This window comes from Crassostrea angulata, chromosome 7, assembly GCF_025612915.1.
Source record: "Crassostrea angulata isolate pt1a10 chromosome 7, ASM2561291v2, whole genome shotgun sequence".
Classification (NCBI taxonomy): Eukaryota; Metazoa; Mollusca; class Bivalvia; order Ostreida; family Ostreidae; genus Magallana; species Magallana angulata.
In genome coordinates this window covers 9444919-9464134 of record NC_069117.1, presented here as the reverse complement: position 1 = coordinate 9464134, position 19216 = coordinate 9444919, and the positions used below count along the sequence as shown (strand labels likewise).

General features: G+C 33.7%; 1 protein-coding gene across 1 annotated transcript; it reads left to right on the top strand.

The window, feature by feature from the left end:
* The first annotated feature begins 497 nt into the window (after positions 1–497).
* Positions 498–18923, top strand: LOC128155482 (uncharacterized). Its single transcript, XM_052817203.1, has 11 exons — positions 498–749; positions 2301–2480; positions 4377–4528; positions 5130–5297; positions 5882–5975; positions 12095–12190; positions 12499–12650; positions 12800–12919; positions 15682–15775; positions 15889–16869; positions 18552–18923. The coding sequence occupies exons 2-10, from the start codon at positions 2339–2341 to the stop codon at positions 15990–15992; spliced, it is 1122 nt and encodes a 373-aa protein (XP_052673163.1). The 5' UTR covers positions 498–749; positions 2301–2338; the 3' UTR covers positions 15993–16869; positions 18552–18923.
* Positions 18924–19216: the final 293 nt, after the last annotated feature.

The window sequence follows — 19216 nt, the reverse complement described above, 5'->3', positions numbered from 1 at the left end:
AAAGAATCTCTCATAATTTGCGATGGTATATGACTTTTATCCATTATTTTTGTGTGTTCATTTATCCCCTCGTCAACTCATTGGATAATAATCATATACCATCACAAATCATTACAGATCTTACATTTATTTTTGTCTAAAAGATAAGATGTATATTGTAATTCAGTCAATTAATCTCTTACTCTAGGCCTGATATGAGAGAGAGAGAGAGAGAGAGAGAGAGAGAGAGAGAGAGAGAGAGAGAGAGAGAGAGATGGAGATGTTTTCATTATGATTTAAAAAAACAACAACATGAAATGGCATTATTAAAAATACATGTACATCAATTAAAATCCGAAACAATCATTCCTTCATTAGCACGTCAGCCACATGTACAGTGCACCATACACGGACAACATATTTATCTTAGACCTATCTTATACAGTTACGTTAAGTAGATGCTTAGTATTATAAGGGCTGAGTAGGGCTTTAAAGTCAAGAATAACCGCTAAACACAGGGGGGCAAGTGATTAAACTTATCTCAAAGCGGAAGTAAATATAAATGCAAAAGTTCAGAGATTTGAAAACTAGCTGGGATTTCCGCGTTTAAGTTGTGACACAAGGAACTGTCATTTTAACGTAACCAACTTGATGTTGTGTTTTAGTCAACGACCATGAACTTTTAGAGCAGACGAGCTAGAAGGAGAATGTAGTCCCTGATATTGGCAGAAACCTGGACATTAGTCAAAACCTTGTCAGTTTCATTTGAGGTGAGTAAATATATGTGTATGTGCACTGGTTTAGGCAGGTCGATCCTATATTTTAAACACACTTTCGTTATGTTCAACGTCAACCGTGCCCATTAATTTTTCTCTAATCCTCAAGATTTAATAAGAAATGAAAGCTGTACTTATCTAGTGGATGAATCGAATGTACAGAAAAGTTAGAAGAAAATTTGTTTCAAAAAATTGTCACACATTTGTACATATTCACCCCTCCGAAATTTATTCTAGAGCTAACTTGAAATCTTGAATGGACACACGCATGTTTTTGTTCTATTTCTAACAGCTCATATTGTCACATATAACATAAAAGTACGTATTAACGAATATAAAACATATTCGTTTCTCTAAATTATTAATCTACAAAAAAATATCCATTGATAAACAAAAAGAGTGTCAGTCGGAAAATGCGATTAATTGAAAATATCCCAGAGACGAACATGTTACATTAGCTGTATTATGCTGCAATTCATTAACATCAGAAAAAGTGAATAGGAAAAAAGTGTGTCCATTGATTTTTTCTTAAACGCTTGAGTATTATTTCGATGAAACCTCCATCCATGACAGAAATATAAAACTCATTTTCAAAAAATGAATTCCTTTTTTTTTTAGATTATCTTTTCCGGTTTGAATATATTTTTAGCAATTGAAAACTACAATTTAAAAAAAAATCACATGAAAACGTTCCTTTTTATAGACATATGTATATAATTTCCTGCATTATTTATTTTACAGTGCGGGGAAATTTTTATTTATAGATTTTTAACGTCAGATGCCTTTGCCCAAAACACGTAACACTTGCCTAAAAAAAACTTCTCTATATTTCTTACCACCGAAAAGTCTAACAAAGCGGATGTTAATTTAACATTACGAACAATTTCAATGTTGATCGGTCTGCCGGTAAAATGAATTTCATATAGTCGGCGACAAAGTGTGCAGAATTAATATCTGAATGAATATTGATGAGTAGAACAATGAATTCAAACATGAAAATAGAATCAACCAGTCGTATATATGGCACATAAAAAGACAAAGTAAAAGAAGTAAATTCAATATTAAGCTAAAAGCTACTCCAACTGAGTTTTAAATACAGAAGATTCCACGGACCGTCTTTTGTGGAAACCCAAAATATCCAATTAAAACGTCCTGAAAGCTTTATATAGTTTTTGGCATGATATTAGTTTGGTTTTACGTATAACTTAATATGGACTGCCAATAGAATCCATGCTTCCTGTCCAGAGATTTAAGATAGATTACCATTGCTTGATGTTGTCTCCGCAAGGAAAACACTAGACAGGATTTTTTTGTTTTATCAGTTTACTAAACACTTAGTGCAATCATTAAAGGTCTCAACTAATTCCGGAAACATGTACCATTTGAGGTTTAATGTGTTTCCCTATCAGAGTTCCAAGAATTGAATGGTCTGTTCTTAAATCAAAGGTCATACATGTAATTTATTCGAATACTTGATGACAAATGGTAAGTTGTAGTAACTCAACATTTTTTGCAATTACCACGGTTGAAAACATTATTTTTCAGTGGGATTTTAATCAAGGAGCTCACAATGACAACCAAAAATGAGCCTCAATGAGCAGAACTTCCAGGACCCTGTTCGGGTCAAGGTTGTTGTCATAGGAGACATGTGTGTTGGAAAAACCGCCATTGCGCATCGATTCACCAAGAATGCATTCGAAGAGAAACTACCACATACCGTAGGAGGTTTGTCTATTTACCAGCTCATAAGCAACCTTAAATATAAACTTTGATTAAACCTTTTAAGCTGATTTACCAAAGAAAAGATCCGCCGGTTATTTATATATAAATGGTAAAAATGGCGGGCGGGCGGCTGCCAAAAGGTTACTCCTCTTGTACTGATAACTCCTCCTACAGTTTTAGAGATAAGGGAGTTTTGTTTTTCAGATCAGTTGTACATATATAAGACATATGCATATTAACTGGATTTTGATTTCTGATAATTTATGTAAAAATACCAGCTGTTGAACTTAGTAATATATTTTACCAAATGTTGCACGTAGAGTACCCCATTTCTCACGATAGGTAGTGTTTATCAATTAAGAGACGACAAATAGATTATGGATACTATTTACACAAAAGAAATCCCGGTTTGTGTCACATTGACAGCTTTTTTCTTGTTATCATACATATACATGTACATGCTTATATGCATACATTTGGTTGTATTAACTTGGATATACATGTAATTATCTTTCCAAACCAATTATGAAAATCAGGAATCCGCTAATCTCTTCTTTGAAAATTAAGGGAAAAAATGAGCTAATCGTTATCTTCGACATTTACTTGGACATGTTGAAGGTTACTTAATATAGCAAATCGTTTTGAAAGACCATTTCTAATTATTCTGATGAAATCATTTATTTTTCCCTCTTTCTATGACCTATATAAATGGAGGGGTGCATGTGTTGCACTTCCTATTGATATATCAGTGTGTGACTATATATCAAATTGTCAATTAACACATAATATCAGGAAATCTATCAAATTATCTAACATGGGAACGAAATGCGATGACCGATTTTTGTATTAAAGTGCAGTAATGTACACGTGAACCGGAAATAATGAAAAAGATGAAATCGATTTATCGCCTAACATTGTTGGACTGGGGAAATAGTTCATATTTTACTAAAGATAAAAGGGTTCTTTATGGTAAAAATTCCAGTTCAATTGACAAATGTTTTGGAAACCCATGACCAGTCTCGAATTCGTTTACTGGAAAGGTTACAGAATTTTTCTTGTTCTCATGAATAATGCATGTCCTATTCTGATTGGTCCATTCACAATCTTAGGGAGAAAACTCAACCAATCGCGTGCGATAAATGCTTATGCAAGTACCAAATGTTTTCGTTATGATCTTTGTTTGCAAACCTCCTAAAGCTAATTATAAAGTGTTTCATTCTCCCATTGATGGAGTTAGTAAACGTATGCGAGAATGACCTCGTGAATTCGAAGATGAATTTGTTTAGACCAGCGCATGTCATTGCCTGTAATTAGTTGCTAATTAGGACGGGATGGGAATGGAAGTTATTATTCCTTGATGAACTTTCTTAACTCCATAAAGATAAAAAAAAATATGTATGATCACATTATTTCATCAAACTATGACATATCTAATCGACAGAATGTAATACATTTTTAAATCTATGACTGTTTTTAGCTGTTATATTAGCTACATGTATTCAAGTAGTATTCAAGTACTATGATATGCATGTACATGCTTTCAAAAAAATGCAGAAATCATAAATCATATATAAAGTAGATACTTTAAATGACAAGAATATCTCATCTAAAAAATGTCCTGAAAATCACATACCGTACAGTCGCCATGCAGTTAAATTTTTTGAAAATCATTATTTGTTTTTTTATGCTTATATAACATAGTTACATATCAACATTACAAGAGTTTACAACATGTAATTTGTGAAAAATAAAATGTATGTCGAAAATTTATGTCGATTTTTATTTCAATATCAGCTTCAACCAGTTTTTCAATTTCTAACGATACACCACTTTTTTTTAAAAATGAATGCACGTTAATATATATAACACCCATAAATCATATTTGAACGATTTTATTAGCCAGCTATTACATTCGATCTATGGAGATAGAAGGGAGGACAATCCTGTTTCAGATTTGGGACACCGCTGGCCAGGAGAGATTCCGGAGCCTCGTTCCCATGTACCTTCGGGACGCCGACATAGCCTTGCTAGTGTATGATATTACGTCAAAGGTATGTTTTCACATGTAATTAATTCATAATGAAATCACAAGGGAAAAACCTCTATAAAAAATAATTTAATTCTGGTTGTAACGCGCTTTCTGATTGGCTAAAAACTTATTTTATATTGTATAAAGAATGTTGCCTACGTCATAGTAAGACTAACGTCTCAAACGTATCAATACGCCTGACGTTACGTTTGAATTTGGACAATTTTACGTCATTTTAAATGTCAAATGACAGTTTTTATTTACAATGAAGAGTAAAAAAATTAAATTATAAGCAATGAATTCAATATTTATTAGTTTTATACGATATAAAATGGTTTGAAATAGCTTACGCTTTTTTATAAACCGCTGCGCGATTTATAAAGCGTAAGCTGCCCCAAACCATTTTATATTGTTAATTATTAAGTTCCTTCATAGACCGAACTTAATATACAGGAAAAATGATTTGATTTTCATAATCCAACAATTACTTTTTTCCAAAGATATGTATATGCTAGACATAAGTATCTTTAACCCTTTATGCTATCATATCGTGTTCAAGTAGAGGCTGAGAACAATTTATAAGCAGCATGTATGTGAAGTCAATCTAACGTTTATGTTTCAAGGAAACCTTTCACAGCTTAGAGTTATGGAGAACAGAACTTTTAACAAGTGCGCCATGTCACGTGACAACGGCGGTGGTGGGCAACAAATCGGACCTCGGCGCCAAAAGACAAATAGAGTCCACGGTTCGTATTCACGTGATCCGAGCAGGAATGCTCGCATTAAAAAAGGTCTTATAATGAAGACTAAATATCTATTAACATGTATGTCATTTACATACGATAAAAATATATCTTAAGATTGCACATCTGTTATAAAGAAAATATACAATGTATTTAGTAACTAGTTCCGTTTTATGTATACACAATGAAATTGTATCATATGATCACATCTGGTAGTTTTCAGGAAATCCTCTCCAAAAGTATACCCAGTTCAAAATTCCTTTCAAAATGCTTTTTTATTTAAGGTGCATCACTACACCTTGAAATAGTTTCTCAAATCAGAAGAAAATTACTTGATTGTGAAAGATAATGCATGATTGTATATATAAGTCAAATAGGCAAAAACATGCAATTCTGGATTAAAAATAAATATCTTCAGAATTTTAAGCTGAGTTACGACCATATCCACCCAAACTGATTGATGCAATCAATTTAAATCGCCATCTTTTGGAGTTGTGTCTAAAAAAAGTATAACTCATGATGTAATGAGCTACTTTAATGGAAAAAAACCGCATCAAATGTACGGTTAATTGGAACGATATTATTTCCCTTATACATGTATAATTAGCGATTAGCGATTTGCTATCTTTTAGACCGGCCGGGCGTACGCGGTCAAACACAGGATGCTGTATACAGAGACCTCGGCCAAACTAGGGACAAACGTAGAGGAGCTGTTCTACGACTTGGGTACGTACGTGTTAAATGTAGTCACCGAAGCCGGGGAGTACAGTCTTATATATATACATGTATACAATGATAACACGTAGTTACCTTTGTACAGATAACCAGTAGTCGTATGACTCTTAAGTACATGTGTATGTGTTTTATCCATGGTTTAACAAATGTACATGAGTACTGCATAAAACTTAAATACAGTTTGGTGTTCTTATTTTAAAAGTCGCGATCTGCTCTGTTTAATTTGTTGTTGCTTCCATTAGTATAGTGTTTATCTTTTGCAGGCTTACGAATGGCTAACCCTGAACTTGGAGGATGTCTGGATGCAAGCATAAAGGTGCCAGAAAAGTACAAAAAAGTTACCAATGTATACATTCCACCGAACGCGAATCAACCCCCTCAAAATTCCTGCTGCACATAGTAAATGTGTCTGTGATTTATCTGTGTTATTTAAAACATGTACTTGTACTATGTTTTGAACATTTGTTTTGTGTTATGCGAGTTAGATTGTCGTGTTGTTTTGACAATGTTGACGCAAAGTGAACAGAAAATACAATGACGTCACATTGAGTCTGTGCATCGTTGCAGCCATTGATCGTCATGAAATTCATACATTAACATCATGTTGTACATGTACAGATTCACGTCTTTATCTGCTAGTTTTTGTTCACAGTGGTTGTCAAGTAGCGCATGCAGTATTGTATGATTATTGTAACAATTTTTCTTGAAAAGAAAATTGTTCATTTTTTGTTTTTATGTTTTGCAAGAAAATGATCACTGAACTCTTTTTTGTCTTAATTTAAGCTAAACTAGTCCCTGTAAATTTTTTAGTGTGTCTGAGAAGCAAGCCGGTCATCTGGACTGGAATAATGTTTTTTTAATAATTTTTTTCAAACAAAAATGATTTTGCTGTATGTTCATCGCAGAGATACTACATTATGCATAACCCATTTCAAAATAAATATGTGAAAAGGTTACAATGTCGACTGTTCTTAAAGTGTGCCCACCTATACTTCAACCACTTCGTCTATATTAGAACTGTTGCGTCCATAATCAATGTTGAGTAATCAATACTCAATCACTATTAATACAATCAGAAAATGTCGCAGAGACACGCCCACAGGAAAGTTGGCAAGTCAAGACTTAGTCCAAAATATCTGACGTTTTCTTAGATTTCATAACGATTTTGATATTTTACTTGCCAGGATAAGTTGTTTTCCTTACTAAAATATCAAAATCGTTTTAAAAAGGCCCGAAAAACGTCAGATATTTCGGACTTTTTAGGACTGTGTGCCCTAAAATTTTGACATCTTTACATGATTTTGAAATTTACTTTCCCAATTTTTATAATAGTACATGTAGCATAATTTGCAATGCCAGTATCAGCTTAATAATTTTCTATTCTCTTTTTTGATATCTCCTCCACTTCCCGATGATACGTGCCTGATGCAATACATTTAATTGATCTATAAGTTATTTACTGAAAATCAGAAATATATGACATCTATAACAGTGCATAATTGACTTTTCTATGACTAACTTTATTCCGGACTTAACTTTTCAAATACAACATTTATTTTGTCATATATTCTAAGAATTTAATGTTTACAAAATGAATTAGCCATTGTCACCTGGCAGACTCTATAGATCTAATTGTAAAATTATAAATCAGACATATGTTTCTCCCAAGAATTGCTATAAATCTCTTGAAACAACATTGCGTAATTATATGCCTAAAACTGTTATAGTAAAGTTTAAATTGAAACATTTTAAATTTTTAATGTAACATATCTTCTGAGTGTATGTATATTCAAACTAGTTCACGAGCAAGCCCTGGTCAGCATGAAGGTGACAGCATACACCTTTAGACCACAATAATGCAAAAACCAACAAAAACATTGCTTGTATTACGGTTTTGTAAACTTTGCCCTGATGTGTCTGTTGAAATACACGTAGGCAAAACTTGTACGTGTACATGCAACTCCCTGTTCTTTGGTTATGTTTCCATCCAAATAAGAAAGGTTTATAATAGGACATTTTCAGATATGAAGTTGTTGGGTGTTCAACGTCCAATTAGACCTGTTGATCTACATTGCTGTGTCGTGTCCACTCCTTAGTATATCGTTGATAAACCTCCTCAACAGGTGCCCGTCGGATTCCAATAAACCTCCATTCAGATTTTTATTGAGCTGGCCTATCTCCGAGAGTGTATGATTTGTTATGAGTAGAGAAGGTAAGACTGCAAGTAAATTCTGACTTTAAAGTAAGTGAGTAGGAATACAAAACATTATAACCAGAGATATCACATCGAACAGAATTATCATGAAACTATTGAAAATTAGACTGCTTCAGATTTGGCATCCGTCCATACAGTATCAACAAGTTTTGAGCTGCATTTCCTCACGTTGTGGGTTCTTTAGTTGTGATATTAATCCTTTCCTGTTTGCTACACAAATATTCTAGAGGTTCTCTGAGAATATGCATGCATGGAAATGATACTTAAATAATCAGCAAATTAAAACTATTAATTTTATTTGTGCCAGAATTGTAATGTTGACAAACATGCATACTAGCCGTGCAGCCCTACTAGTGTTTTTGATTTTGGTGAAGGTGACCACCTTTGGTAAATAACATTGTAAGCCTATTGAGACCTGCCTGCAGAGACAACACTTTCTCTCTTTGCACACTCAGAACTGCCGCCGACTGATGGAGGAAGTAAAAACACAGGGACTTTATTCCTTCGGTCGCCGTGTATTTTGAAAGATTCCCCAGTCTGGGTTTTTCTTGTATCAAGACCAAAACTAGTCATGAATGGATATTTAAATTCTTTTAGATGATCGTAAATTCTCGGGTTTTAATATGTGACCTGGCTGTATTCTGGTTTATTTCTGTCACAGGTAGGTGTTTTAAAAACCAAATCGTTTTGATAAGATATTGTTTACATTTTACTGTACATTTTGATACATGAAGATGAAGTGAAATTTCACGTTTTATGTCTGCACTTCGACTAAATGTTATGTTTATCAAAATGAAAATGATATCTATTACACATGTATATATTTATGTGCTTAAAACTGAAGTAAGAAATGAAAGTAGGATCTTTGATTTCTACACTATTTCACTATCAATAATCATGATAAGAAGAACTGTAAGTTCAATCAAAATTGAAACCATGAATCATGCCATTTTGACGTCAACCAACCATGTCGTATAGTTTGCGTATTAGGCATGTCCATTGCTATTCAAACGAAAAAAACTTTCAAACGAAGTGACGATTTTGTTGCATTTATATTCCTACACTTGTGTTGTTATCTTTTGTCAACGAAATCTACACGACTCTCAAGACCACGGCTTATCGAGCAAGTTTCGTATTTAGAGTGGATTGAAGTTCCTCCTCCTTCAACAAAGTCCACCCTCCCCCTTAATTTTGTTGAAACCGTGTGCTTCCGACATGCACTGATTTTAATGCATGGATGATTCCCGCTGAATTGTTTCTCTCCATTGAGCAATGATCAATAAATAAAATTAGCCTGCAATAAAAACTCAAAATGACTCATACGCGTAACAGTGCGACGTGTTAAGTGGTTGGAAACTAATCCACATGCACAAATGCATATCGGCAAAGACGGGAAACCATCTCAGTGCACTTATTTAAACTTATAGTGAGATAATTGAAGTGAAGGGCTTTGTCTTCTTTTAATGTTAAGAAAAAACCAATTCATCAATTGAGTGTAAAAGATCTCTGGTGGTACAAAGTCTGTAACATTTCCCAAATTCCAGGTAGACATCAGTTACATTGACTGGAATTCATTTTGGCAAAAAAAAAAAAAATAATGTGAACTTTTCTTCACATTAATAGTTAATAATTAATTAATTACTAATTAATTACTAGTAAGTTGCAAGAACTTGCGTTCGAACCCTTTGTATATTATATATACAATAAAATATGTTCAAACCAATTAATAACAATTTACATTTATAATATGTGAATATTATTAATGCATACAATGCAAATGCTGCTTGCATAATGGCTGTATATATTACATATTATAGAATAAAATTCTCATTGTTCATCGATCAAAATATCGCAAGAGCAAAGCCCTTTAAAATATTTCTTTCCCTGGTCTATGATTTCTCTGAAGTTAATAATATCTCCAAATAACCTGGGAACAAATAATTCGAAAATAATAGGTGAAAAAACACAACAAACAGAATTGTTTATTATTGCGCAGCAATTATTAAATGAACATTAAAAAATCTGAGATTTCATGCGTGGATTTTAAGTTTGTGCCCATTGTTTGCTTCTATTATTTATAAGCCAGACATGAAAACAGCGCGACTTGTTTAATTAAACACATACATATATATGAATTTACATGTATTGAATGTTTGATGGAACTTTGAATAAGACAGATGCTACACTATGTACTGTTGATTGTAAGAACACAAAACCATCATCCAAATTAACCAACACAATAATATATTTAGATTGAAAATGGGTTTGGGTCAAATCGTCTTGTATTAGATTACAAGACTTCTCTTTGTCGAACCCCAAGAATCATATACTAAATGATCTGGCATTTCCCCATCAATAGCTCAGATCAACAATTGGAATTCTTTCAAAGCCTTTCTCTAACAAATGGTGTGACTTGGATCTATTTTATTCAAAACTTTTTTAAAAATAAATGTCTTAAAAGATTCAGTTTGGTACATGTAGCATTTGAACCAATGTAGTTTTGATATTTTCACTATTGAAGTTTTGGTAATTTAAAGAAAGTGAGCGCACAAGATTGTAAGTTTGCAGGAATCCTCGACACGAATCAATTGGGATTTAAATGTCTATAACCTCGAAAGGCTATGTACAGGTTTCAACAAAAATATATTATGTTGAGAGTCGAAGTACATGGCTATTCCGGTTATTAAAAAACTCACAAAGCTTTCAAAAAATGGCAATGAGAGGTAAACCGATAACTAGTTGGAAATGTTAATGAAAACATTATTTAATGAAGTTATATTGTGTTATCCTAAAAAACTAGTAATAAGAAAAGAATTTATTTATAGTGTTCATACAGCAGATCTAGAAATCAATAAAAACAAATTAAAATATACCGGTATATTATAATTCAACATCATGTTATAATAACATACATTTAAAACAAAAAAGTTTAATTTTTTTTAAAAGACCACCAGTTGGATTTGAACCCAAAACACTGAATGTTTGTTGAATGTATGTATTCACTAAATCCAGGACGAAACCACTGAGCCACGGAGACTTGTCAATGTATGCTCTATAAAGTACTGTTTGAAACACCACTGTCATATCAATGGACTTTGTTTTTTATCCTTCAAAAAATAATTTGAAAAGTACATAATTAGTCATCTCTGGGTCATCTCTCCATCTTTTTTTGAAATGCGACATTTTTAATGTTGAAATATGTTACCTTTACACGTTTCAAATTTGTGGAGAGAAGACCCAGAGACAACAAAATCATTTAAAAACAGTTGTAAATAAGTAGGATTTTGCATGAATTGCATCGTGTTGCTATATTTAGACCCATATTATAATAAAACCTTTTGCATATCAAATATTGTTCCACTCATTCCACATCCAACAGAAACCAAATAACGGTTATAATTCGAAAAATATTCAAAATTAATTGATGAAATTTTCACTCTCCTTGTGCGCCCAGATTCCTGCCGAATCTACATCTTAGGCGCCCACATTCTTTAGGCGATTTTTTTGTCCCCCAAAGAGCCAATATCTCTTATAGGTCAAGATAGCCCTCTATAAGGCGGCATGGTGGTCGTGGCCATTTTTAGGTTATATCGACCTCTTTTAGACAAAGAGTTCTGTATTAAAATATAGGAAAATGTTCAAATTCTAAGGTAAGATATTCAGATTTATCCTTTACTTAATAATAGTTTATGGCCAAAAATATCATATTTAAAAGATTAAGGCAGCCCTGGTGGTTAGTTTGTTGACCATCCAGCTTCCATTATGTTTAGGATATTTGAAACGAGTGGTGTAATAGTTTTCTATATTAATGTCGTTTTTTCCAGCAATCTTCGTCTTCAATGAGATGAGGCAATGAGCCGCCCTGGGCTACAAGATGACAAGTTCTGTGTAAAAGTCGTCATCATTGGAGACAGCGGCGTGGGCAAGACATCCATAGCACAGAGATTTGCTCAAGACTCTTTCTCCGAAAACACGGCCATGTCAGTTGGCGGTTAGTTTCAGCAAAATGCGAAAATGTCCTTTATCATCTTATTATTCAAACGTTTGTGATCAAGGTTAAGTCATACATGTAACTAGCCATTCTTGCACAAAAACTATATCATGCATGTTCACATTGAACTGTTTCAAGTACCTTCCAGAATACAATTATCTTCAGGCCGTCCTGTTATGACGCTTTGATGCTATATGCACACGCAGCTTACATTTTATATCAACTAAAACATTCCGGTGTTCTTAATATGTTTCACCCCCTTCCATATGTTTGCTCTTTAATTCACGCAATTTGATATTGTTTTGTAGCTGGTTATTTTGTGAAACACCTGGAAATTGAGGACAGAAAGGTGCAGTTTCAAATATGGGACACGGCTGGCCAGGAAAACTTCAGATCCCTCGTTCCTATGTTTCTGAGAGACGCAAAAATTGCACTTTTAGTGTATGATATCACATCAATGGTAGGCAAAATAACTATGTCAAAAGTTGGGGTGTTTTAGGGCAACGTACATCAATCAATACATCAATGTTTTTTGTAAGGATTCGATCATATAAATGAAACAAATAAACTGTTCGTTGTGATATTCTAGGATACCGTAACATTTTGCAGGAATCGTTTTTGAACCTTGAAGCTTGGCAATCTGATCTCCTTACAGCGGAACCAGAAGTTACTGTGGCTGTTATAGGAAACAAATCAGATCTAAAGGACTACAGAAAAGTGGAAGTTAGGGTAAGTGTCCAGAGTCGTTAATTCACTACCTGATAGCAGTATGACTTGAATGCCAGTCTCCCTTTGATCATTTCTAGGGGTTATTTGTTGAAAGAATCTGAATGAAACAACGAGTTTGTGAAAAGCTATAGCTTGCGTGTAAATACGAGTCTTGCATGTATATTTCACTGTAAATTAATCGTGACAGCTCTGCAGTGACCAGTACGTCAAATATTGCTTATGTGGAACATATTTCCTTTTCACTTGGCCCAATCTTGCCCATACTTCACCTAGCGAGTGCATTTGTGTAATGGGTGTGTACCAATTATTTTCATATATCATTATATAGAAGTTCATGTCAAAAACATATTCTGGAAAAATCCGTATTTGGGATATATGTTTTTTCTGTATTTGGCTCATACATTACCCAAAGAATCCCTGTGTCCAGTGACTAAGATTTAGGTCATAGATCAGGTCAAAACACATCTCTGAATAAAAATCCTTGTCTTGGGCATATCACCCTTCTACCAAGAATTGATTAGGTAGAAGGTGTGATTTTAACTTTAACCAAGCAGGGTCGTAGCTTGAGATAATATTCTAGTGAGGCAAATTTATTGCGGCGAGGGGGGGGGGGGGGGTCTGGGTAGCCCCCAGCAGCCCCCCCCCCCCGGGCTCTCCTCTGGTGGGAGGTTCAGTGGGCGAAGTCCCCTACGAAAACTGAATTTAGGAGTTTTAAAATGTGAAAAATGTCGTATACAAATTTTTGAATTATAAGAAATTCAAAAATTTAGAACACGATTGTCGTATACTTACTTTTTGAATTTTTTATAATTCAAAAATGTGTATACGACACTATTTGATAAAATAAAACTTCTAACATATTTTAGATGAATGAACATTTTTATTTAAAAAAAAAATTAATCGTTGTTTTACATCAAAATTTTAATGGGCTGATTCAGCGTGTTTTTTTTTTTTGGAGCTTGCAAATTTTGTGAGAATATTGTCAACTGAGACCATTTGGTGCCTGTGAAGAAAAAGTAAGGCAAGGCCAACCAGACGGTCCTCGGTCATTGTTGACCTTCCCCAATGTTTCAAGCGTCTCATTGCGGAGAAAGATCTCTCGCAAGGAACTGAACCAACTGGCATGGGGAGTAAAATGCGGAATATGACATGCAAATTGGGATTTGTTTAATTCTTAAATTTACAAAAGAAAGAATTTCTACTATGTGGGAGGAAATATCCCATTGATGGTCAAAAATATTCTAGTGAGGCAGTTGCCTCATTGCCACAATGGAAGCTACGCCCCTGCCACGCGTCTCAGTCAGAGCAGATCAGTGTTAATGTCTTATTTAAAGCATATATTAATCTCCTTTTGACACCATTTGGCACATAATTTATCCAAATAGTGCCTGTAGGTAAATGTTTCAGTCAAATGTCAAGGTCAAAGCAGATACCTGTGCATACTCCTTGTTTATGTTATGGGTAAAGTATGTGTAGTGACCTTTAACTATCTAAGTCAAAAGGTTAATTTATATAATGGTCAAAACAGAAATTCCTGAAATTCACAAGTGCTTAACTAAAATAAGGGCTCTAATTAGTGTCACTATTTCAACTATTTTTACTTGAAATTCCATTTCCATTAAAAAAAAATTCGCGAATACTAAAATAACTTGAATAAAAAATTACAAACAAGCTTCATAACCGCTTTTATTGATCCACATGGGATTATTTCGATTTACAAAGGAAACAATTTTACATTTTAACTTCGTCTTGCAAACTACTAGGCCAAATGTTACCATTTTTGGTGTGAAGCATTTCTTTGGAAGAGGAATCTAAATTATGAAATTCATAGATTTACCACCCTTGGGGCCTCATGGACTAGGCCAAATATGCAAAAAAGGGCAAATTTTCTAAAAACCGGGTTCTCTGCTTTTACACATGTAGGAAAAAAACTAAATGCATGGTTATGATGTCGATGAAGCCCTCTACCTAAATTATGAAATATATGACCCCTTGGACAGGGGTTAAAGCCTATGATGGTACCATTTTATATAGACATATAGTTAAAATGTATTAAATCTTAGAAAAATCTTCTTTACTTCCATACATGTTTTTGAAAAATGAAATGCATGGTTATGATATCCACAAAGTCCTCTACCTTATTTGTGAAATTCATATGTCCCTTGGGTAAGTGGTTCAGACCTTAGGCTGGGGCCAATATGGCTATATACATGTAGTAAAAATGTGTTAAATCTTAGAGAAAATTTTCTATACTTCCAATGCATATATATTTGAGAAAAAAACTAAATGCATGGTTCTGATGTCCACGAAATCCTCTACCTAAATTGTGTGTGAAATTTGGGACCCCTTTGTATTTTGAAAACTACATAGAAAATTATCACTTGGCAATATTAAATTCAATAGGTGTTCTATTCTAGGTAATTTACTTTAATATCCTTTGCATTGTGAACTTGTAAAAATAAGCTGTGTGCGTTTTATGTGCATTGTAAATGAAATATGAATATTATAAAAGGTTGACCATTAAAGGCTTGCATGTCCCTTATTATTAAACCTTTACATTTTCATAAATGAATGTTTTTGAAACACCAAATAATAAGTCTAAAGGTTTACACTTCAAAATGAAGCTTAAAATACTAATATGAGTCTCTCTAATATGTCAATCTAAAGGATATGGTATTCAGGTGACCGTCAATACCTGTGGGCCTCTTGTTGGACTAAAATGATAAGTTCACACATTTAAATTTTTCCATTTTTGTTCATAGAAAGGCCAGGGGTATGCAAACAGGCATAAAATGCTGTTTACCGAAACGTCAGCGAAAAGGGGCACCAATGTTGAAGAAATATTCTTTGAACTAGGTACAGTATCCATTAGAATTGAAATTAGTAAGGTTTATTAAATTTGAAATTTCAAACACACCTTATGCATCTTTATCATGGATTAATTAATTATGATAGCATTTTTATTTAAGGGTCCCAGCTGTTGCAGAGGAACGTACAAGAGAAAAGTGAACAAAATATCAAAGTAGGACCTGGTGAAAGCATGTCCAAAAAAGTCCGCGACTGTTGTTTATAATATTATGAACCACTTTTGTGACTGAAATGAGCAGTATCAGAATGGGTGATTGCAAATAAATTATGCATGAGTTTCGATTATGAGCCTAACTTCATTCGTAGTAGATACCGTTGTGAACACTTGGCTTTGGAAAACTCGTAGATGTGAGATTGAGGTAGTTGTGTGTGTATGTTACACGAGATCTTAGACTAAGTACTACACAGCGTCAGTGTTCATATTTTTCAAATCTGTACAATAGATTGTATTTATATCTCCATATCTTATTATATGTTTCAATTTATGTGAGGTTCTAGGATAGCAATATTTGGAATAGTAAATTGCATGAGAATCAATTTTATGTCTTGATCAATGCAAGGGAATAAATTAAGTTTCTTAATTTTGAATTTTAACCCTTATAATATGAGGGACCTATAACATTATGTAGTTGACAGTTGTATTCATGTATCATGTAATAAGGTTTTTAACCATTAAAACTTAAACAAGATATTTCCGGTTTTTAGCCGTATAAGGAGGATAGAAAACGGATTCACCCTTCACTTCCGTCTTTTCAACGCGTGTAAAACACATTGTTTTTTAAAATGAACATTTTCATGTAGTTATGGCTAGAAATAAATCGACATAAAGATGAATTGCCATTGGGGAAAAAAACGTCCGCGTGTTTGCGTTTCCAATAAAACAACTTCAAAAGAAGTGATTAATCCTTCTTTTGGATAACATGTTTCTCTATTAGTAACATGCAATTTGACATTCAAGTACTATTAGCAATGGATGAAACCATATGGCTTAAGACCCTTAAATTCTCGACAATAAGCTCAAATTCGAATAAAAAGCGATTGCCTGCAACAAAACTATAAGTCCGTTGCAAGATCCATAGCAGGTAAGTTATTAATAAAGGTGCGTAATATACGTTGCACGTTTAAAAATGATGACAATATTTAGAAATGTTCGAAGTAACGCTATATTTTCAATATGCTATATTTTCAATATAAATCTTCTGCAGCAAAATTAAACAGTATAAAGCTGGTTAGTTCTTAGCATGACAACAACCCACTGCCAGAACAATCACTGTACACGTCTTAATTTTCTCTAATTATACCTTACCTTAAACGGGTAAATATAAAATGCATCTTTTTTTCAACGGTACATTGGAAATTGAGCTAAAGTAGCTAGTTTAAACTAAACTTTGTTTAAATGCCATCAAGTTAAAATGACATGGGCGAATTCATCCAGTATAAATGAATTTCTAAACGTTTCTGAGTTTACGACATAACATAATTTCATTCTATTCTTAGTAGTTTCGTCATGTACGAGTGACTTGGCGCGAAGTATAAATAGTTTTCCACGTGTTGGTCATTGTGACGTTCGTTACAAGATTGTTAGGAGTTGATACCCCTGCTCTATACACTGTACTGCAAAATTTATATGTTTGTTTATTTGGCATATGATTATGATATGTAAATTTTGTTTTGTGACATGATATAATGTAATTAAGGAGGCCAATTTTGTTTTATTTGCGGAAAAACTACAAAAGCAAAAGTCTTCATTATTCTGTGTATAGATTTTCAACGTCGTGCGATTTTTACTTTTTCTTCCATGTTATTTCTAATAACACACTCATACAGAGCATGATTTCATCATAACGTCATAAAAGCACAATAGCGACTGTACAACGGAAATATTATTTAAATATGAAATTTCCCTTAAAAATTTATTTAAAGTATAAAAATGCTATATTTTACTAAACTGTGCAAAAACATGCGCAATAAAAACTAAAGTCGGCATCCTTTTAAGCGATCTTGTATCGAACGCACCTAAACTACTCTAATTCGTTGTTATGTATTAATAAACATTGTTATACTTTCATGTTAAATACTGAAATCTGATTGGTTAAGACGCAGTTAATAATATTTTCTATTACCCTCAGCGTTAGCAACGCACTTAGCAACGGGTAACATTAAAAAATGTTACATGCGCGAAAATTATGCGCGTACGGTTCGCTGTAGAATTCACGTTATTCCTATATAAAAGCAGTAAAATTTTCTTAGAAATTAAGACATTCAGTATAACAAAATAAATAGTGCCTGTTTGGGAGGATAACAGTTGAAATTGACACCCCTCGAAAACCATTGTCAACCTCCGCTTCGCGTCGGTTGACAATGGTTTTCTCGGGGTGTCAATTTCAACTGTTACCCTCCCAAACAGGCTCTATTTATATAAGGTCGAATTCTTTTTATTTTCGGAGAAGTGAAACGAGGGAGAATATAAATTGTTGTATAAATAAGTTGTAACTCGGGACTGATCATGTGAAGGGTTTACCTTTACACTTACATTTTAAAAATTTGATGAAATTTAAACTTGTTTAATTTGCCATAAAAATCTCTAAATCGATTCTCAAAGTCAAGTTGGACATACATGTACTGACATAAAAAGGACAGAGACAGACAGTTGGAAAGGAATTCGAAGCATCATAGCTATATATCTATAGTATCAACGTTGAAATGTAGAGAGTAGAGACCAGTGCTGTGAGAGATTTAGCGGTACGTATTTTAAATATTTCAGGCTATAAGATGAGCAGAGCTCCCATCATATTGACTGCTCTGGTTTTAATGGTCGCCACAATCCTCGGTTATCCCGCCCGTGATGGTATAATTTGCTATGACCCTCCATGCTATCACCCTCACCATGGCTTACAGACAAAACAGTACCTCCCTCCCCCTGATGGGACAGAAATCCACACCCAGAAGCGACAGGACAGATCACGACAAAGTAGGTCAATATACAGACCCCCGAATGACCCTGACTGGGACCACGGACAGAGAGTATACCGACCCCCGGGGGATCCGGACTGGGAGTATCAGGAGAAAGTATAAAAAGTATACTTCATGGAAGGCGTTAAACATGGAGCAAATAAATATTCATTTGTGAATTGAACTAGTTTTTTTTCTAATTTTATTAGCATTATTACTGGATGTCAGCAAAATGTAGAAATTCTTCTTGGTTCCTTCCTTGTACAGATAAAGGTATACAGATAGAACTTGATTGTCAAAATCTTTGAACTTGAATACTTTGACGTTGAAATAAGGTTCAAACAACTCATTCAAATAAGATGGAACAAAGAGGCCATGGAAAATAGCTGGACCATGAGATGACCTAACATTTTCATTCAGTTTTTCAATCATTCAATAATTGAGAATATACCAAGTTTGAATAAGAAATAAATCAAA

Bases quoted from the DNA above. Each gene is read 5' to 3' on its own strand.
- LOC128155482 (XM_052817203.1), top strand. From the start codon at position 2,339: ATGAGCCTCAATGAGCAGAACTTCCAGGACCCTGTTCGGGTCAAGGTT. The intron at 4,529-5,129 runs GTATGTTTTCAC...TTATGTTTCAAG, and splicing joins TGTATGATATTACGTCAAAG to GAAACCTTTCACAGCTTAGA. The intron at 12,920-15,681 runs GTAAGTGTCCAG...TTTTGTTCATAG, and splicing joins ACAGAAAAGTGGAAGTTAGG to AAAGGCCAGGGGTATGCAAA.